The sequence below is a fragment of the Rhineura floridana genome, chromosome 19 (genome assembly GCF_030035675.1).
Source record: "Rhineura floridana isolate rRhiFlo1 chromosome 19, rRhiFlo1.hap2, whole genome shotgun sequence".
NCBI classification, from domain to species: Eukaryota; Metazoa; Chordata; class Lepidosauria; order Squamata; family Rhineuridae; genus Rhineura; species Rhineura floridana.
In genome coordinates this window covers 4214784-4236429 of record NC_084498.1, presented here as the reverse complement: position 1 = coordinate 4236429, position 21646 = coordinate 4214784, and the positions used below count along the sequence as shown (strand labels likewise).

General features: G+C 47.8%; 1 protein-coding gene across 1 annotated transcript in view; it reads left to right on the top strand.

The window, feature by feature from the left end:
* Positions 1-21646, top strand: part of RPH3A (rabphilin 3A) — a 143735-nt gene that overhangs the window by 14384 nt on the left and 107705 nt on the right. Inside the window, exon 2 of the mRNA XM_061602611.1 lies at positions 18399-18494. Coding sequence (XP_061458595.1) covers positions 18418-18494 — 77 coding nt within the window. The 5' untranslated portion in view covers positions 18399-18417. The remainder of the gene's footprint in view (positions 1-18398; positions 18495-21646) is intronic.

The window sequence follows — 21646 nt, the reverse complement described above, 5'->3', positions numbered from 1 at the left end:
CATACCTCTCTCAGCCTAGCCTACTTCACAGGGTTGTTGTGCTTAACAAAAGGGGGATTGTGTATATACCACTTTGGAGGAGGAGTGGAATAAATATATATATTAAAAATAAGTCCCAGGGAAGTGCTGTTTTTTGTTTGAGTTCTTTCTTTTTTTGCAGGGGGGGGGAGGCAGGAGGAGCTAATTTATAATATATTCAGCCAGGCTTTTGCAAGGCATTACTGCCTTGTCTGAAGTTGATATTATGGTTACCATGCTGCTTGTTTTGGCACACCTGCTCATTTTATGACTGGCAATTGTTTCTTACCCTGGGACCGCTTTGCAATGAAGGGTGGGTGCAAAAACATTTTAAAGCAAGTAAAAATGGCCGAACTCTCTCTCCCCTCACCTTAGGAAATATTGGGGACATTAACCTTCCTCCCAGTGAATGCTCCCCCTTCTTTCTCTGTATGACATGCGCCCACAGCATTCTGCAGGCCTTGAAGTTCAGAGAGACTCGCTTTGCAGCAGCTTGGTGCTGGAGAGCCTAGCCAGTATTGTCAGAATGGTACCTCTCTCTTCCCCCTGCCCTGGTCAAAATTGCTGCAGCGCTGCTGTGTGGTTAGCTATAAAGAACCAGAGCATGAAGATACATTCCGAGATCCCACGGATGCAGTAGAACCTGGCTTCCGTGGGTCGGTGGGGGTCTGTATTCCGCCTCCACCTCTTCCCCACTTCCTTTGCACATCTGTTTGCTTCCTTAACTACCTACCTGTGTACACAGGTACTTTGAGAGCTGTTCTGTTTCCCCTGTAATTAATGCTCATGACTGCTCTGTCACCGTGTTTGCTTTGGGGAAGAGGGGGTCTTCTTGCTAATAATGTCACCGCACCGCTCACATTTAATTTCTTCGGTACTGCGGTGAGTTGCTATCTTTTTGTTCCAGCTCAGGTTTGGGGGAAGGGAGCGAGAGATGGGGAAAAGCAGGTGGTTTAGGCCCAGAGAAATGCGGCGGATTCCCAGGCCTAAGGAATGGCCGAGGGGCAGCAGGGTTCTGTGGTGAGGAGCGGTGATGGGGGGCTCCTGATGCTGGGCCATGATTCAAACTCGTGATCACTGCTGGGGTGGGAGTGGACACAGGTATTCTGGGGTGGAATGCCAGGCCTTAGCCACCTCAAGGAGGAATGGGAAAAAGCATTAAAGAGAGCAGAGTGTATGGAGATGGCAAGTTGCCTGTTAGCCTCACTATCTTTCCTCCCTGTGGCGATAGGTGGGGTGGGAGGAGTAGCTTTGCACGAGGGAAGACCAGAAGAGGGGCTTCTTTGCTACACACTGGGTAGCAGTGCTTTGATTCCGCTCTGCAACATCTGGCCACAGCCCCCTGCTTTTGGTTTGCTTTGGTTTTATTTGGAGTGGTGGTGGGTACGCCTGGCGGTTTTGCTTGCCAACCTGCCGAGGCCCGCTCCAAGCAGAAGGGGATCCGGGCTGCTCTTACACTCCCCCTACAAGTGATGCAAATTCCTCATTCTTGAAAATGGAGCTGTGAGTTTGTGAATGAGCTTTGCGGGGAGGGTGGGAGGAGGGCCGGTGGATGTCATTGACAAGGCGATGGGCTGTTTGCGTTTGATTGTCTCTTTCCCCTCAGCTCAGAGACGCCTTCTCCTGCAGCAGAGGTGAGGCTGGGCATCCTTTCAGAATGGTGTGCAGTATCCTAGCTGATTCTTCTTTCTGCTGGGGTCGCAATCTGTGTATTGTTATTGTTATTGTTACCTTTATTTATATCCCACCCTTTTTCCAAATCTGGAACTCAGGGCGGCTTACAACTAAAAATGGGTACATATAATTTAATCTACATTTAAAATAGAATTAAACTCATTATAGCATTAAAACAATTTAAACAATTAAACCACGTGGATGATGCAACTAGAGCGGGGAATAACTGGGGCCCAGGGTGCTGTTGGTGCCTGGAGCTTGAGATGGACGGCACTTCCTGGGAAGAAGAAGGGAGCCCCTGCAGACTCTGCTAAAGGGGTGGGGAACTTTGTTCGGTCTGGGTAAGCATCCAGGATACACGTGGCAGTGGCAGGTGAGGCCAGAGCAGGTGCAGCATCAGATGTAGGGACGGCAAGAGCTGTCCACTTTGGTTCTCGTTTTTACAATCTTAAACTCAGTTCTCCACATTTCTGCAGCAATTTGCACTTTTTAAAATTACAAACAAATCCTCCTGAAAATTCTGCAGAATTGTAGTGCGGATTTCTCCTCATGAATACATTTTTGTAGACAGTGTTGACTAATATGCACATTTTTGCAAGCCATTTCTTGTCACATAATATTTATTTATTATTTATTTATTACATTTGTATACTGCCCCCAGCCGAAGCTCTCTGGGCGGTTTACAACAATTAAAACTTTAAAAACAAATATACAAATTTAAAAACACATTTTTTAAAAACAATTTAAAAACCCATGCTAAAATGCCTGGGAGAAGAGTAAAGTCTTAACCAGGTGCTAAAATGATAACAGTGTTGGTGCCAGGTACACCTCGTCAGGAAGATCCTTCCATAATTTGGGGGCCACCACTGAGAAGGCCCTCTCCCTTGTTGCCACCCTCCCAGCTTCCCTTGGAGTAGGCACCCAGAGGAGGGCCTTGGATGTTGAGCGCAATGTACGGGTGGGTTTGTGTCGGGAGAGGTGTTCCATCAGGTATTGTGGTCCCAAGCCATGTAAGGCTTTATAGGTTAAAACCAGCACCCTGAATCAAGCTCGGAAAGATACAGGCAGCCAATGCAAGCAGGCCAGAATCGGTTTTATATGTTCGAACCGTCTGATCCCTGTTACCAATCTGGATGCTGCATTTTGCACAAGCTTCGAACCATCTTCAAAGGCAGCCCCACATAGAGCGCATTGCAGTAATCTATCTTGGAGGTTACCAGAGCATGGACAACTGAAGCCAGGTTATCCCTGTCCAGATAGGGATGTAGTTGGGCCACCAACCGAAATTGGTAGAAGGCACTCCGTGCCACCGAGCCTACCTGAGCCTCAAGTGACAGAGATGGTTCAAGGAGAACCCCCAAGCTATGAACCTACTCCTTCAGGGGGAGTGAAACCCCATCCAGGACAGGTTGGACATCCACCATCTGGTCAGAAGAACCACCCACTAGCAGCATCTCAGTCTTGTCTGGATTGAGCCTCAGTTTTGCAGGTTATTTTCACTCATCTTCATTTTTATGCACACTTTCCACTAATATATGCCTTTGTATAAACATTGGTTGGTTGGCAAACTGCACTGCAAAATCCAGATATGTGTGGATTTTGAAGGATGGCTGTGTTTCGGTTCTCATATTGTTTTGGAAATTGCAAATTTGATAGATTCTGCTTGAAATGCTGACTGAAGCGAAATTCTTGCCCACCCCTAACCAGATGTGACTCTTACTTTTGCATACTGGGGGCATTCCAGCCATGCAAGGGTCAGAGGTTTCTACTCCCCCCCCCCAATATCTCTATCTTTCACCTGGGAAAGCAAGAGGCCTGAGTGCAGTTTGAAGACACATTCTGGCCAGGCAAAAGGACTCAAGGAGCATGTGGAGCACAGCCAGTAAGAGGTGTGGTTTGTGATTGCCTAGGGAGAGGCCAAAGGGCCAGATAAGGCCTGGAGGGCCAGAGGTTCCCCCCCCTTGACTTAGTACTGCTGGGACCAGGAAGACACCAGGACTATGTCCTTGTGGACCCTACTGAATCCTGGGTCTTGGGACCAAACTGGACATGATGGTGGAGGCGCATGAATTCATCTCTTTGTTGCTGTCGTCTCCGTGGGGCAGAGGGTAGGGGTTTAACTCATGCCTCACATTCCAGTGGCCCTCCCCTCCCAGGTTGTATGAGTTTCGGAAGAGGATCGGAGGCGTAAGCATCCTCTGGGCTTGCATGTTCTCCCTATCATAGCTGGTATCAGTTATTATCAGGGTGGTGGCAGCGATCTGGATTGGAGCCACAGCTTGGGGGATGAAAGGATGAATCTTCCTCCTGCCTCACCCGCTGTGGCCCCAATTTGAGTGGCCCCAAAGTGCTCACCTGGCTGCACCGGGCCTCCCTTTGCCAAGCTGTCCTCTAGACATCCCCAATGCCGTGTAGCAAGAAGTTGTAAGGGAGGAGTGTTGAGTCTGCGGCCCGGATCCAGGCCGTGAACCCTTTCAGCCAACACTGGGTGCCTCTTCTTTCCCTCTGATGCGGGCCTGTTGCTAGAGGGTTTCAGGGGCTCAGGAAACAGGAAGGGGCACCAGAGGGACTCTCAACTGCTGCTGTGACCCCCAAGGATCTGTCCAGCCACTTGGCCTATGTGCCTTTGCTACCTCCCGTGGCCGGCAACCGTTCTTTTCTAGCAATTGGGACAGAATCCTGGTTCTAGCGCCAGCCTTTCCTTTTAGCATTATAATTATTATTAGTATGCCACTTTTCCATATAGATATGCTCAAAGCAGCTCACAACAGAAATGCAAATCACGATATCAAAAACAATAAAATACTAAATCATTTCGAAACGTAACAATCCGACAAACAACTCAGGTTGATTACACAAACATTATAACATCTAAAGTCGTCATAAAGCAACCAATCAGTTAAAACGTATCAATTAATGACAATTATTCCAAAACAAAAATACAGGATGTTGCTACCTCTGCTGGTTGCTGTCAATGTTGCTGCCACCAGGAAAGGTTTCACAGCAGCAACTCCTTTTCTCCCTGACTCAGACACCACCTTGAGCCCTACAGCTGGACTAGTGTCAACCTCCCTTCACTTGCAGTCCTGGGCTGCCAGAAAAGTTTCCACTGCACTTAACATGTCACTAGTCCTCAGCAGGGCAGATAGTCCAGAAGCAAAGGGGAGGGAGGAAGAAATGCAAGGGAACAGGCTGTCACCCCTGGTTAGACATGAACTGCCTCTGCTGGTCACTGTCAATGATAATGCTGCTGCCAGGAAAGGGTTCACAGTGGTGCCGCCTCTTCTCCCTGACACAAATGCCCAAAGGGGATTTATTGTTCCCCCAACCTCCTTGCTACCTTGTAACTCCAGGCCTGCCAGTTCCCGTGTTTGCAGGAACAGGACGGCAGGGGCTCGAAATAGGTCCTCAGGGTCCTGTGTTCTATTGAGACATTGACATTGCCTCTAACCTGTGCAATGTTTTCCTTTTGCTTTGTTTTCCTGTGTTTTGCAGAGGGTCAATGGGGGTAATGACAGATATTGGTTGAGCAAGGGGTGGGCAGACTTTAAGCTTGCTAGAACCCCCAAAGTTCACCATCTGGAGCCACTTGCTAAAGACAGACACTTAGCAAGAAAAAACTCCAAACCCAGGAATTTGTTCTGAGTACCAGACTTGAACACAAACTGGTATAGCACAGCGGGGAGGAGAGCCTGGCTGGGAGTCCAGAGTCTGTGAGTTCAAATTCCCGCTCGTGTCTCCTGGATGTCAAGGGCCAGCTAAAGATCATCCCCACAGGGAGTGACTCAGGGGTTATGTGCCCTGCCACCTGTGCAGCCGTGGGCAAACTGCATAGTCCCAAGGAGCCCAGTTGCCCCCCAGCTGGCAGTGGTGGACAAGGAAGGGGCTGGCTTGTGCAGCGGTGGCAAGCTGAGCAGGCCCTAGCCAGCTGTGGAGGACTAGCCTTGGAGGGAGGCAATGGTAAACCCCTCTGAATATCGCTTACCATGAACACCCTATTCATAGGGTCGCCATAAGTCGGGATCGACTTGAAGGCAGTCCATTTCCATTTTCACCAGACTTGAACGGAGCTCATGGTCATTCCACACAAACCCACTCCAGGTTACCTGCAAGCCTTCATCATTTCATCATCATCATCATCATCATCATTATTATTACAAATTAACATTTATTACCCACCCTTCACCAAAAGGCCCTAGCAGGTTAGAATTTTAAAATACAACATTAAAAACAACCTAAGATCACAAAATAGGGTGGATCCTAAAAATATATGTCTCAGGTGTCCAACGCCAAGGCAAAGAGGTGTGTCTTCAGCATTTGCCAGAAACTGTATGGTGAAGTTGTACGCACTTCTGTGGCAGGGAGTTCCACAATTTAGGGGCTACCACAGGGAATGCCCTCTCCCGGGCCATGAACTCCCCGAGCTTCTGAGGGTGGTGGAACTACCGAGAGGGCCCCCTCTGCCGATCTCAACACCTGAGACGGTCTGTAGAGAAGGAGGCAGCCTTTCAGGTATTTGAGGCCTGAGTCTTAAGGGCTTTAAACACTAACATGAGCATCTTAAATTGGGCCCGGAAAATGAACTGGCAATCAATGCAGCTGTTTTAAAACAGGGATTATATGGGATCTAAAGGGAATGGAGGAGAGCTTTGCGCATACCATGGACTGCGAAAAAGAGAAATAATTGGATGTTAGAACAAATTAAACCAGAACTGTCACTAGAAGCTAAAATGATGAAACTGAGGTTATCATACTTTGGACACAGAATGAGAAGACGTGATTCACTAGAAAAGACAATAATGCTGGGAAAAACAGAAGGGAGTAGAAAAAGAGGAAGGCCAAACAAGAGATGGCTTGATTCCATAAAGGAAGCCACAGACCTGAACTTACAAGATCTGAACAGGGTGGTTCATGATAGATGCTGTTGGAGGTCATTGATTCATAGGGTCGCCATAAGTCATAATTGACTTGAAGGCGCATAACAACAACAAAGGGAATCCCAGTCAGTAATCTTGCAGCTGCAGTTGAAGTTTCCGACTTAGGGTGGTGGCAGAAGTGTGTCTGGGGGTGTTATTTTGTTGCTGCTATTGTTAAACAATTGGAAGTCGGAAATCCTTGCAGATCTACTGCAAATCACCCTGAGATTTTTCAGTAGACCCAGATCTACTTTCTCCCGCACCCCACCCCAGTAGAGGCTTTCGGGAGGGAAGCACTTGAGGCAGAATGGTGTGCGACAGTCAATAGGAGCGTGCACAGAGTGTCTTTCTGTCACCACACCACTATCACAGCAAACCAACCCCCGTCTGGATAATGTGCGATAAGTCAACTGCGCCTTTGGCTCTGCCCTGCCAATCAGCTTTTGTTTACATAGCAATTCTGTGGCTGGCAGAATGCTGCGCCCTGTGCCACCATTGCTCAAGCCGCCAAGGGGGCCTTTGTTGAGCACAGCTTTAATTGGGAGGCAAGGCCCTCACAGCAAAGCCAGAATGCCATTAAAAGCGAGACGCTGCACACAGATAGGCTTTAAAACCTCTGTGCTAGCTGAAATACAATTTTTTTTTTTGATGGATGGATGGATGGATGCACGAGACAATGGCTTATCAAATTGGTAATTGGAGGCTGCAGGGTGCAGATCTGAGATTCCCTCCTGTGCCTGGAATAGATGGGATTAAGAACTGGAAGGTGAGGGGCACGGAGGGGGGCTGCTTATGGCGGAGAGCCCCCCCCGCCCTGCCCTTGAGAGGGGTGTTGGCGCTGGCGAAATCTGCAAATGATTCCAAGCTCAGAAAGCAGGCACTTGGAAAATGCAGGGAAAGGGAGTTGCGGTTAAGGAGGCAGAGTGCTTGTGCACTGGTACTTGCATGCATGCTCAGCTTGTTTTGAAGCACGGGCAGCGACTGCATGTAAGTCCTTCGAATGGTTTTTTAGTGCTTTTTGCAGAATTCCCCGTCTCCCAAATAGGTGAGCCCAGGGGTTCGGAGCAGCAGGCTGCCTCCAGGACATTTCTCAAGCCACGCCCTTGAGCACCTCTGCTTTGCGTCTTCCCTGGATGCTTTTGCCTGGCTGGAATGTGTCCCTGAGCTGTGATAATCCTACTTGCTTGCCTAGAGGGAGGTGTGTGTGTATCTGTGTGAACGTCTGATGTTTGCACAGCTGAAATGTAGCCTACTGTAGTGTACACAGGTAAGAGTCACAGCCATTCCCCCCCATACTTTTGCCTCTGGCTCTTCCTGCCACTGGCATGTGGCCCTTGGAAGCTTGCCCAGTAGGGAACATGGCCCTAGGGCTGAAAAAATTGCCCAAGCTCTGGGTTCGCTGGATGATGGATTCCCTTGTCTGCCTGTACACGCATGCCTATGCCCACATCTATGCCTAGATGTGAACACACACATGCCCTGTCTGGATCTTGGATGCTTTTCCAAATGCTGGGTCATCTCCCTCCCCTCTGCAGGTATCTCTAATCAAAGTATCCGTAACGCAGCAAACTAGACGGGTAGGCTTCGCGCCATTAATTTTATGGGGTAGGGGAGGAGAGCCCAGCAGCTGGGCTGTCTCCAGGCAGCCTGAAAAGGCATGGTCTGGGACCAGCTCTCTCGCAGGCCCCTGTTAAGACCACCTGTTGAACTAGCAGGGTGACTGAATTGATCTTGTTTTGACTACCTTTCCTCTAAAGAGGAGGAAGTTGATTGGTGTTGATGGCTGGTGTTTACTGCATGTCACCTCTGCTGTTGGGGTGTGGGGACTGGAGTTTGGCTATTTTTGAATGTAGCCAGCGAAGGAGTCAGAAGACTGTGTTTTTGCAGGTGAGCGGCAAGACACCAGCCTGGTGGATCTGCACCCTGTTTGCTTTATGGGGAGCTGGGCTGCTTCCAAAGCCTAGCATGGGTCTGCCTGGGTATCTACTTGCACTCCAACTTGCATACTTGCCAATAAACCCCCAGCAACCCCATAAACCAGAGGTGGGCTACCTGGGCTTCCAGATGTTGGACTCCCAACTCTCAGCATCCCTGACCACTGGCTATGCTGGCTAAGGGGCTGCTTGGGGTTAGAGTCCAGCAACAGCTGAAGGGTCACCCTGCTGTAAAACTGGCCCAGAAAAATGCTGACCTCCCCTACTCCACCCCCAGGGCAACTTCCTGCTTCTTGGGAGGTGCAAAGCGAACAGCTCTTCTTCCCCTTCGCTCCTTTCCTCTCTGCTTGCCACTTTTCCCCCTGGTGGTTCTCCCTCAGCGGGCACCCTCTTCTTTTCTCGAACGAAGATTAATTACATTTAGGATCTGTCAGTGTGGGAAAAGAAAAGAGAGAGTGAAAGCCAAATGGTTCCTTGCTCTCACTAGAGCAGAGCAGCATCAGTCAGTCTGTTCAATATTTAAGAAAGCTGCATTGCAGAGCTGGGGAAGGGAGGGGACGGTGGCTGGTGGTGGCGGAAACTCCTGATATGCAGAGCCCTGCAGCTGCACCTGTGACCCCCCTTTCGTCTCTCCTTTTCACACCCAAAAAGCAAAGTCATGTTTTTTTTTCCTTCTGGGCCAGCCAGCTCAAATGTGTGCGAGGGTTTAGGCACTGCTTAGCTCTGCCGACGGCAAAATGGGCAAGCAGCCCCTTTAAGGCTCATGCCCCTGTAACTGGTGACATTTTTCTTTGCCAGTTCACAGGGCTACCATCAGCCCGTGCCAGCTGGGGCTGATGAGAATGGCCACCCCAAACACCTGGAGGGCACCAGGTTGGCAGAGGCTGCCTTAATGGCGAACAAATCCTTGATGGCATAAGCTTAGGCCAGAATCTACTTGGTCAGATGTGTGGAGCGTGATTATCGGCAAAGTGTGGTAGCTTGTCCTTTAAACTGGAGTTTGAAGCCAGGCTCTTTGGCATGCGAAGCAATCTGAGCCACGCTTCCTCCCCAAGGGTAACTGCTCTGGAAGTTGCCCCTCTCTCTGTCGGTCGGGAATGTTGGCAACTTTCCAGGTTAAGCTCCCTCTCGTGGTCTTAGGAAGCTGAATATCTCTGGGCTGGGGGTCACGCCATCCTCCCCATCCACATGCGGTTTCTTGCCAAAAAAGCCTTCTCATCTCTCATGTGTACATGCGTCAATAAATGCGCTCCGCTCTGCACCACCAGCCATTTTGTGCACTAGCGGGATGGTGACGACAGATTTGAGGACGCCTCTGCTTTTCTCACGTGTCGCTCATCCTTACCCAGTCTGGCGCCCTTCAGATGTTATCGGACTCCCAACTCCAACTTTTAAAGACGTTATGTTTTCATGTATTTTTAAAGGTGTTTTGCTGTAATATGTTTTAAAGTCTGTTTTCATGATGTTTGGTTTCGGTGCTTTTGTTTGCTGGCCTGGGCTCCTGCTGGGAGGAAGGGCGGGATATAAATTTAATAAATAAATACATGAAATCATAAATAAACTCCCACCGTCCCTGACCATTGCTTGTGCAGGCTGTGGCTGATGGGAGTTGGAGTCCAACAATGTCTGAAGGGCACCAGGCTTGGGCAGGCTGCCCTAACCAGTCCACAGGCAGGTGCCTTGTGCAGATTCAGACCCTTGGCCCGTCAAACTCAGGACTGCCCAGCAGCTCTCCAGGATTTTGGCCTGGGGACATTTCCGGCCCTCCCTGGAGATGCTGGGATTGGACCTGAGACTTCCTGTCTGCAAAACCTATGTTCTACCCATGAGCTCTGGCCCTTCCTATTCTGTGCAGGGCAGCCAACTGCAGAGCATAGAATCCAGCGGGCACAGGAGAGCCCTTGGCATGACGCAGCGAGGCAGGCACCATCCTCTGTACAAGGGTAGGCGTGTTACAATTGTGCCCCAGTTTTCACCTGTCAGGCGTTGAATGGCTATTATGCACAGCAACCAGAAGCCAAGTTTAGGCTGGCTGTGGATTCTGCATTTGCTCTCTGCTGCCCTAACCCTTGTGGGCTTGATCCCGTGGTCCAGCTTTCGGTCCATAGGCTTCCCCCTGCCCCCACCCCTCCAGTTACTGCTTCATTGACATCAACTTTGCAGTCCTTGCCAGGTAGTGGTAGAGTTTGGAGCCCAAGTGTTAGATGCTGTACAAAATGGTGAGGGAAGTTCCTCCCTGCTCTTGGGCCACTCCTCGCAGAGTTGGCATCAAGCAGTTCAGGGATGTTGCCTTCCTTACACATTTGCATCTCTTCCCCAAAGCGACAGAAGTCTCCTTTCCCCTCCAGGGATTTGGGGGATTGGGCAAGGAAAGGACAACAGTATTCTCCTTTTGATCCTGTTTTTCACACTCCTGAAATAAGATACTTGGAGGAATCTTGGCAACTTTTTCTTTTAGTGATTAAAGTGCAGTGTCTCTGGCTGCTGTTCAGTTGGGTGAGAGTATATTACTGGTGTTACAGTGATGGCTGTGGGCTGTTCTGCAGTGCAATGTACAAAAATGGTCCTCTGCTTAAGCCTGCCTGGTTGGTTGATGGGTGAAAATGCTATGAATGGTGAGATTGGTTGCTTTTGCCAGAAGCATAAGTCGTAATTGAGTTGAAGGCACATGACACACACACCTTGCATGGTAATTAAAACAGCCCTCACCTGGCAGAGTGGGGCTGAAGCCAGGTTTGTCTGACTAATGAAGTGTGTACCCCCCCCCTTTTAGGAGCGGTACAGCAGAAACATAATTTATCAATCAATAAGGATGGAAAGATCTATCTGTCAGTTTTGGTTCCCTCAGTTTTTCATTTTCCCACTCTGAAGTTCACATTTCTCCAGCAATTTGCATTTTTTTAAAAAAAATCCTGTCCTTCAATTTGAGCCAAGGACAGGTCAGAGCTAGCAAGTTAACCCTGTAATCCCCAGACAGGCAAGATTTATATTTATTTATAATACGAAACAGTTCATTTCCTTCACAGAGCTCCAATCAGATGTTGTGCATTTTACAAAATTTCTTCCGGCTCTGTCGTTAGGGTTTTCAGTAGGGTTGCCAGGTTCATGGCCTGAGACTGATCCTGTATCTTTAGGAGAAGAGAAAGTCAGCCAAGTGCAGATGTTCTTGCAACCCTGCAATGGGAAAAACCACAAGGTGGAATTCTCCCTTCCCTCTTCACAACTTTTAAAGATACAGAAGACCTCTTTGTTGCCAGGCCCAGCTTCCAAGAGGTCTTCTGTATCTTTAAAAGTTGTGCAGAGGGAAGAGAGAATTCCACCTTGTGGTTTTTCCCATTACAGGGTTGCGATAACACCTGCACTTGGCTGACTTTCTCTTCTCCTAAAGATACAGGATCAGTCTCAGGCCATGAACCTGACAACCATAGTTTTCAGAGATTTTGAACCTGGGAGTGGGGATAAGGTTTCAAGGGAAATTGGAGGCAGGGTGAGCAAAACATTCAGTGCTTAATCTGTAAAATGGGAATGTTGTTGTTGTCGTTGTTATGCGCCTTCAAGTCGATTACGATTTATGGCGACCCTATGAATCAGTGACCTCCAAGAGCATCTGTCATGAACCACCCTGCTCAGATCTTGTAAGTTCAGGTCTGTGGCTTCCTTTATGGAATCAATCCATCTCTTCTTTGGCCTTCCTCTTTTTTTACTCCCTTCTGTTTTTCCCAGCATTATTGTCTTTTCTAGTGAATCATGTCTTCTCATGATATGTCCAAAGTATGATAACCTCAGTTTCATCATTTTAGCTTCTAGTGACAGTTCTGGTTTAATTTGTTCTAACACCCAATTATTTGTCTTTTTTGCAGTCCATGGTATGCGCAAAGCTCTCCTCCAACACCACATTTCAAATGAGTTGATTTTTCTCTTATCTGCCTTTTTCGCTGTCCAACTTTCACACCCATACATAGAGATCGGGAATACCGTGGTCTGAATGATCCTGACTTTGGTGTTCAGTGATACATCTTTGCATTTGAGGACCTTTTCTAGTTCTCTCACAGCTGCCCTCCCCAGTCCTAGCCTTCTTCTGATTTCTTGACTATTGTCTCCATATTGGTTAATGACTGTGCCAAGGTATTGATAATCCTTGACAAGTTCAATGTCCTCATTGTCAACTTTAAAGTTACATAAATCTTGTGTTGTCATTTCTTTAGTCTTCTTGACGTTCAGCTGTAGTCCTGCTTTTGTGCTTTCCTCTTTAACTTTCCTCAGCATTCGTTTCAAATCATTACTGGTTTCTGCTAGTAGAATGGTATCGTCTGCATATCTTAAATTATTGATGTTTCTCCCTCCAATTTTCACACCTCCTTCATCTTTGTCTAATCCCGCTTTCCGTATGATATGTTCTGAATCTGCGTACAGATTAAACAAATAGGATAATAAAATACACCCCTGTCTCACACCCTTTCCGATGGGGAACCAATCGGTTTCTCCATATACTGTCCCTACAGTAGTCTCTTGTCCAGAGTATAGGTTGCGTATCAGGACAATCAGATGCTGTGGCACCCCCATTTCTTTTAAAGCATTCCATAGTTTTTCATGATCCACACAGTCAAAGGCTTTGCTGTAGTCTATAAAGCACAGGGTGATTTTCTTCTGAAATTTCTTGGTCCGTTCCATTATCCAGTGTATGTTTGCGATATGATCTCTGGTGCCTCTTCCCTTTCTAAATCCAGCTTGGACGTCTGGCATTTCTCGCTCCATATATGGTAAGAGCCTTTGTTGTAGAATCTTGAGCATTACTTTACTTGCATGAGATATTAAGGCAATAGTTCGGTAATTACTGCATTCTCTGGGATCCCCTTTCTTCGGAATTGGGATGTATATGGAACGCTTCCAGTCTGTGGGCAATTGTTTACTTTTCCATATTTCTTGACAGATTTTAGTCAAAATTTGGACTGATTCAGTCTCAGTAGCTTGTAGCCACTCTATTGGTATGCCATCTATTCCTGGTGATTTGTTTCTTCCAAGTATTTTAAGAGCAGCTTTCACCTCACATTCTAAAATTTCTGGTTCTTCATCATACGGTTCCTCTGTGAATGAATCTGTCATCCTGTCATCTCTTTTATAGAGTTCTTCAGTGTATTGCTTCCATCTTCCTTTTATTTCATCTCAGTCATAAGAACATAAGAACATAAGAAGAGCCTGCTGGATCAGGCCAGTGGCCCATCTAGTCCAGCATCCTGTTCTCACAGTGGCCAACCAGGTGCCTGGGGGAAGCCCGCAAGCAGGACCCGAGTGCAAGAACACTCTCCCCTCCTGAGGCTTCCGGCAACTGGTTTTCAGAAGCATGCTGCCTCTGACTAGGGTGGCAGAGCACAGCCATCATGGCTAGTAGCCATTGATAGCCCTGTCCTGTCAGTCAGTGTGTTGCCCTGTTGATTATTCAACATCCCTACTCGTGGTTTAAATTTCCCTTTCATTTCTCTAATCTTTTGGAATAGGGCTCTTGTTCTTCCCATTTTTTTGTCCTCTTCTGTTTCTATACAATAACTATTGTAATAGTTTTCTTTGTCCCTATGTACTAGTCGTTGTATAGTTGCATTTAGGGTTCTGACCGTGTTTCTATCTCCTTTTGCTTTTGCTTTCCTTCTCTCTTTAACCATTTTAAGAGCTTCTTCAGTCATCCATTGAGGTCTTTCTTTCTTTTTAACAAGAGGTATTGTCTCTTTGCATTTTTCCCTGATAATGTCCCTGACTTCAGTCCATAGTTCTTCTGGTTCTCTGTCAACTAAGTTTAAAGCCTCAAACCTGTTCCTTATTTGATCTTTATATTCTTCTGGGATGTTATTTAGATTGTATTTTGGCATTATGATTGCTTTGTTCTTCTTCTTTGGCTTTACTCTGATTTTCGATACGATCAGTTCATGATCTGTACCACAGTCTGCTCCTGGTCTTGTTTTTGCAGAAAGTATGGAACTTCTCCATCTTCTGTTTCCAGTACTGCCTTCTGGGAAGGGCAACATGCAAGTCTGTGGTTCAGTGAAGCAATTGGCTGGCTGATACTGCAATGGAGTCTCCCGAAAGAGGGCATGGTGGCAGGAAGGCTGAACAGGAGGCCTCCACACCATTTTGTCGCAGGTTCCGATTGTTAATCCTTACACACAAAATACAGGGTGTAACTTTTGTTAGGCTCTGTAGCTTAGCTTTGAGGAATCGATTTTTCGAAACCAGGGTTCAGACAACCAGAGCTTGGAAAAGTTACTTTTTTGAACTACAACTCCCATCAGCCCAATCCAGTGGCCATGCTGGCTGGGGCTGATGGGAGTTGTAGTTCAAAAAAAGTAACTTTTCCAAGCTCTGCAGACAACAGGTGAAATAATAGAAGGGTATTTGAAATAGAAGGGTATTTGAAATTCGAAAGGGAGAGGTGGCAGAGCACCTTTGCCTGTATTCGGAAGGTCCCTGCTGTTTCCAGGGAAAAGGAGCTCAGGTTAGAGGGGCTGGGAAATCGTCTCTGCCAGAGATGTGTGGCTGGGAAAGCATGCACTACTATGCTCGATGGACCAATGTTCTGGTTCGGTGTAATGCAGCTTAATGCAGACAAGTGGGGCACACTTTTGGCTTGGCATAAGTGGCCCCCATTTATCTGAGAGATGGGAGGATAAGCAAGTTAGAAGGCATATGCCAAGTCTCAGCCAGAGGATTCCTCATCGGAGGATGACCTGAAAATGGAAATGGATGTCATGCCCCCCTCAGAGGACTCATCCGAGGAGGAAGAGGAATGGGAGACCTCAGACCCAGGAGAGGGACCAAGCAAGGAGACAGCTCAGGATCCTTCACGGGGGCGAGCCCCTGAGGGAGCCTGCCTGTCAGAGTCAGGAAGCGACCAGGAGGCTGCCCCTTCCCCGGCAGAGAGAAGATGGCAACAGGTGTTGCAGCAACAAAGGCAATCAGCTCGATTAAGGAGCAGGAATTCTCACAAGAACACAGGCTGATTGTACGCACCTGGCCTCTTACGCCGAGCATAAAAGACTGGAAGGAAAGGGAGACTTCTTGCTAGAGTCAATGTCAAGATTTGCAGCAGACATTGCTCCAGTTCCCCTGTTGACCTGTGCCTTGGACCCTGCCCTGCCTGATCGGATCTCTTGGTTTATGGACCTTTGGACTACCTTAAGGACTCGACTCCCCTGCATTCTCCTTTTGCGCTTCCCAAACGGTAACCATGCTGGCTGGCCCCTGGTTCCTCCGGCCTAGCAGATTTATGGTCTGGCCAGTATCTGGTGTCTGTTAATTAGGTGTTAGCCACTGTGAACCCACCATGTTTGACAATGGACTGCCTTCAAGTCGATCCGACTTTTGGCAACCCTGCGAATAGGGTTTTCATGGTAAGCGGTATTCAGAGGTGGTTTATCATTGCCTTCCTCTTAGGCTGAGAGGCAGTGACTGGCCCAAGGTCACCCAGTTTGCTTCATGGCTGTGTCGGGATTCGAACCCTGGTCTCCCAGGTTGTAGTCCAACACTCTAACCACTACACCACATGACCTGAAGACGCTGTTATTGAGCAAAGCCCAGGACCCGATTAGATCTAGGGGCGAGGAAGAGTCAGGATTCTTGGACCAAGTGGCCTTCTGTGCAGTGGGAGAGTTCAGCCTCAGAAACTAAGGCTAAATGAGCCCTGAGCCTGCGTGGGCCACAGTGCCTTAAACGGCAGATGGAAACCTGCCCCATAAGGAGAAGTGCCAGCAGTCAGGGAAAACTCCTCAGGAGTCAAGGTCTCCTGACGAGTAAGGCCCTCCATAAGAGGAGCCCTCTCTCTGATGGAGTTCAGTTGGAAACTGGGTATGGTTCCAGCAGCTCCAACTCAAAAGCTTCAGGACCAGGCTGGAAAAACGACTGGAACTGTTGGGAGGAAAGCATCAACGCTTGTAGCAGCAACCTGAACTAAAGTGGGGCGACAGACAGAAAAGCAACCTATTCTTCCCTTGCCGATTCCTAATTAGTAAATACTTGTTTGGTTTTTCCCAGGCTTTACTTCCTGCCTTCCTCTTCCTTTCTAGTCAGTCAGGGAGAGTGTCTGGGAGTGCAAGCCTCATGGCTCTACAATGGCCACATCTACAGTATGCCTGCAGTCAGAATGACTTTATGTCCCAATAGTAATAAATCTTAAGTTTCTTTATTCTTTCAATGAACAGTCTTACTGGATTATTTATTTCTGTGTTCCACTGCAATATATGCCAAACTCCAACAGGGGCAGTGACTGTGGGTTGCCTCTTGCCCCTGCCTGAACATCTGCTTGTGGGCCTGAAACAGGGCAGCTTTGCCTCGTCACTGTTTACTTATATAGCACCCTAAACGTGCTTGGCGCTGTACACAGCATGAGAGGAACAGTGGTGGCTTTTGGCTCTATGTCAGCGGGTCAGTGGAATCTGTTCCGGGTTTTAGTCCGAACGTTCAAGGAGCTGTCAAAGGTGCCCGGAGTGGATTCCGCTGTCCCACTGACATGGAGCCATCAGCTGTCACCGCCGAGGAGATTGCAGTCTGTAATTAGGCGCAGAGGAAACGAGACAAAAGGGAATGGAAGGAGGGTGAAAGAGGGGCAGGATTGGGGTGAGTAAGTAAGTTGCATGTACTTGGGTTTGTCCAGGGTGAGTCACAATCAGAATAGACCAATTGAAGTTAATGGACCAGACACAATCCAGTGGGAATTGTGGCAGAGGTGTCATAGGAAAGCTAGATTTAGGGGAGGGCATGTTTCAGTCTGTAGTGTGAGTTTCTGTAAACACGGTTTATGTAAAACCTTTATGTACCACTTAACCATTTGCATTTCTAGGTGACTTACATAAAAAAACACCAAGCCATACATAAAATAAACACCGAAATCATCATAAAATGAAACATCACCTTAAAATGCCTGCTGGAACCAGAAAGCTTTAATCATGTGCCTGAAGTTCAAGAAGGAGGGTGCCTGTTTAATCTCAGATGGGAGGGAGCTCTGCAGGCATGGGCTACAATGCCGAAAAGCACTACTTCTAGTCATTACCAGCTGTCGGCCAACTGGATGGTGAAATGGGGAGATGGCTATTCTAAGAATATGGATAATCAAAGTCCCAGTGTGACTCCATAATGCGGGATTGATTGTTGGAAAGAAGCCGGCGAAGGGGGAAGAATTCTACTGCATTCCCAGTCCTTTTTTTGTTGTAGTTTAAAGTTGTGCTGCTCTGTGTTGCTGGGCAGTGACATCTTAGCAATCCACATGGCTACATGCATCTTCCGACACTGAGGCTCTGCTAGCTGCAATGCCATGCTCACTGGCTTCCCTGAGACAAATGGTGTGGTGCTTACGGGGAGGGGGGAAAGGATCTGTCAGTTTTGGTGCTCTCCATTTTTCATTTTCCCTGTTTCAGTTCTCTACCTTCCTGGAGCAATTTGTGATTTAAAAAAAATCACAGGATTGGTGCATTGTGCATGATTTAGCTGTGCACCCCCAAATCCATGCACACACATGTTTGATGTCAAACTGACCCATAGCTTTGCATCTCACACAGACCTGGTTTTCAAAGGATCAAATAAAATGTGCCAAGGTATGATCCATCTTGGAACCCCCCGTGAACAAAATTGCTACTGTGGGAAATGTTTCCAGATCCCTCTGTGAGAAGATCTCTCTTAGGAGCACAAGGATAGTGTCTTCTATGTGGCTCTTGGTGGGAGGTCCTCTGTGAAAGGACACATTAGCGACCTGTAAATACTGAGGAGGAGGAGGGAGAAGTTTCTCTGTGCAAAAGCTCACTCTTCTTTGCTGTGATCACTGCCTTTGATTTCACTGGTGACTTAACAAGCCCTTGTCATCTTTTTTGTCTTTCAGGCAGCCTCAACGCTCAGCCATGACGGACACAGTAGTTGGCAATAGCTCTGGGCAGTGGATGTATCAGAATGACAGGCAGAGGGCTCTTCGAGGCGGGTAAGAGGATGCCCTGGCCCTCATCTTCTCTCACTGCTTCCATTCCATCCCTGGCTTATGTGTATATTATCTCAAATCCAGGACTGTGTGTGTGAACACACATGTGCTGTGATTCTATGGGAGTGCAGCAAACCTGTTACCAGGTCAGAATTCAGCTGCCACAGAAGCGCAGCTTTCATTTTGAGAAAAGATGAATTTCCTAGCTTCTAAGGTTTATTATTTTTTTTAAAATTTTTTGTTCCACCAAAAAAAAAGCTCCTCTGAGTGGCTTACAAGATCGGTAGCTCAGGCTTTCCATCTAAAAGACATGACGCATAAGGGAAAAGGGATGGGGAGGGAGAAGGAAAAAGCAAGCTCATGTACTAGTTCTCAAAGTTAACTGTTCTCATAAGGTTCCAAAAATGTGTTTGCATTCTTTATGTGGCTGTTACCTGTGGAAATCTCAGAAACCCGAGGAGGTGTCTGATAAGGAGTGGGAGTGGAGTGCTCCCAACTCCCATCCTCCTCAGCCAGCAAGGGCAAAGGTCATGGATGATGGGAGCTGAAGGGCCACCCCTGGCTGATGCACTCAGCCTGGCTGATGCACTCAGCCTGGCTGATGCACTCAGCCTGGCTGATGCACTCAGCCTGGCTGCCCCGTCCTTCCTGGTGTACTGGTGGGATTCTGGCTCAGTGCCTCCTGATGGCCACGGTTCCTCCTCCCAAGCAGGATTCTGACGTGGGATGCTGCATGAGGCTCAAGAAGCACTGCATTGTCATCTCCCTCCCTCCCTCCCTCCCTCCCTCTCTCTCTCTCTCCCTCCCTCTCTCTCTCTCTCTCCCTCTCTCTCTCTCTCTCTCTCTCTCTCTCTCTCTCTCCCTCTCTCCCTCTCTCTCTCTCTCCCTCTCTCCCTCTCTCCCTCCCTCTCTCCCTCTCCTGGAGGACCTGGTGATGATTGTGGGGAAACAGGGCCCAGAGTTTGGGGGTTAGTCCAGTTGGGGCACATCAGACCTTCTGATTCAGCGGACGCTCTGGACGGGATACTGGCCTAGATTTGGTCCCTTCCTTGTGACCTGTCCTCCCACTTGTCCTGGCTGAGCCTGGGATCCATAGTGGGGGTTGCCATCTGATGAGGAGGTCTCTTCTGATTCCAGCTGTGGCAGGTTCTGAGGTGGGGGAGGGAGGAGGCACCTAAGCGCTGACACCATCTCTAATCCACCAGCAATGATTGGCGACTTCGCTGAAACGTGCTGAAATTTGACCCAAGTGCCGTTTCAACCAGCCATCCCTGGCCTAATTTAATTTTGCCGCCAACTATCTCAAGTCAAGCCTCAATGTAGCAGTGGAATTAAATTCAAATAATTTAAATAATTGATGCATCTATCTCCCTGCTAGAAGTGTTTGTTCCTTAGCAGACTAATGTCTGGATTCCTGGGGCTCCTAACGGCCTGGAGAGACTCCATTAGATATGAAATTGTTTGCAGATCACTGTTGGAGGGCACGGAACATTAAGGGGATAGTGATAGCCACGGGCATATGGGATGTTGTTCTTAGACCACAGATAAATGCCAAGTTGGCATTGGTTTAAAAGGGGAGTCTCAGAGCTGTGATCTGACATAGGGCAGTCTGTGGAGGAAGCAGAGTTCAGCTCATGGGTCTGCACCCTTGTGCCTCTGGGTACAAAGGACTTGCCAATACAAGAATTTAACAAACAAACTAAGGTTGTGTACTCACCCTTTTGTAGCACAAAAATGAAGTGTTTTCTCAGTCTGGAATCATTTGTGCTCTTTGTCAACACACTGCTTTCAGTCTAGTTTGATTCTAGATCCTGCCATCCACAAGGATGGGTGCGGTTACTTGATATGCATTTGAAGACCATCCCCTTGATTAGGTTGTCCGTGCCTTTCCCACCCCTGCCTGTGCCCCAGGTGAATGAAGCAGGAAGTGGGGATTGCGATCTTGGCATGCGCCCACCCACAGTGTCATTGGGCAGGTGTGGATACCCCCCCCCCCCCATTGCTCGGACCGCCTACATCATTTACCAAATGGACAGGCACTGCAGGGTATTGCAGAATCAATCTGCAATGAGCTTTTATTTTTGGAAAGAAAGCAGTTTCTCAAGAAGTGCTTTTCAGGGGCAAAAAATATTCAGTAGATCTAGACTGTGTGTGGACTACGTAACCCCCCCCCCCAAAGTACTCAGTCTCCACTGATGCTAGGATAAAATGTTTTGTGAACACAGCCTAAGATTAGCTGGTATTATATATAGAGAGAGAGAGTGTGAAAGTGAGAGTCTGAGTGTATTTTGAAAGCAACAAATAGAACTTCACTCAAGTTTGCTCTGGATCCTTATAAGGATTCTGTTAATCACCTAAAAATATATGAACGTAATTGCGATTAACAAAACAGAGGTTTTTATTGTATTAACAAAACGTTTCAGCTTCCGCCTTCTTCAGCTGTTAACATACAAATGCTGTTACCAGGGTGGCAGTTATAGAGCTTTGAGGATGGAATGCTCAGAGGGGCTTCATTTGCAGAAGCTAAGTGATGCTGGTACTGTCCTCCAGGTTCAGGCCATGTGGTGCCAATGTGTCCAGAGAGTATATCCAAAAGTTCTCCCTTTTGGTCAATGCTGCTGGATCTGCTGGCATCTCTGTCTCTGTTATGGAAAAGTCCAATAGGCTGTGACCCTCAATGTTAAAATGCTTTGCAACTGGTTGCTCCACTTTTTTTGTTAAGATTGCCGACTTGTGGTTCCTGAAGCGCGTGCGTAGGTCAGTTGTGGTTTTTCCTACGTATTGGATATGACATCCTGGTCTGTCCAAAGAAAACCTCTTCCATCATACTGAGGTGTCAAAGAGCAGAGAGCAACGGATTCCATTTGTGGTAGATTTCCATCCAGCATCTCCTAACTATCACCGAGCAATCAGGGAGAGCTACCCATTGCTGGCCTCCCGTTGTAGCCTTTCCCCAGCCTCCTAATTTGCGCAGACTGTTAGTGAGAGCTGTGCTTAAGCCACCTGTCACCAATCCTGGGTCACATCCATGTCACTCCAAATGCTGAATCACCTGTGCGTACCTCAGGGAGACAGCTACTTTTACAAGTACTAGGACAGGCAGGACATATTACACCATTTTATTGATGGAGTTCTACTTTTGGGTGGGTTTCGCT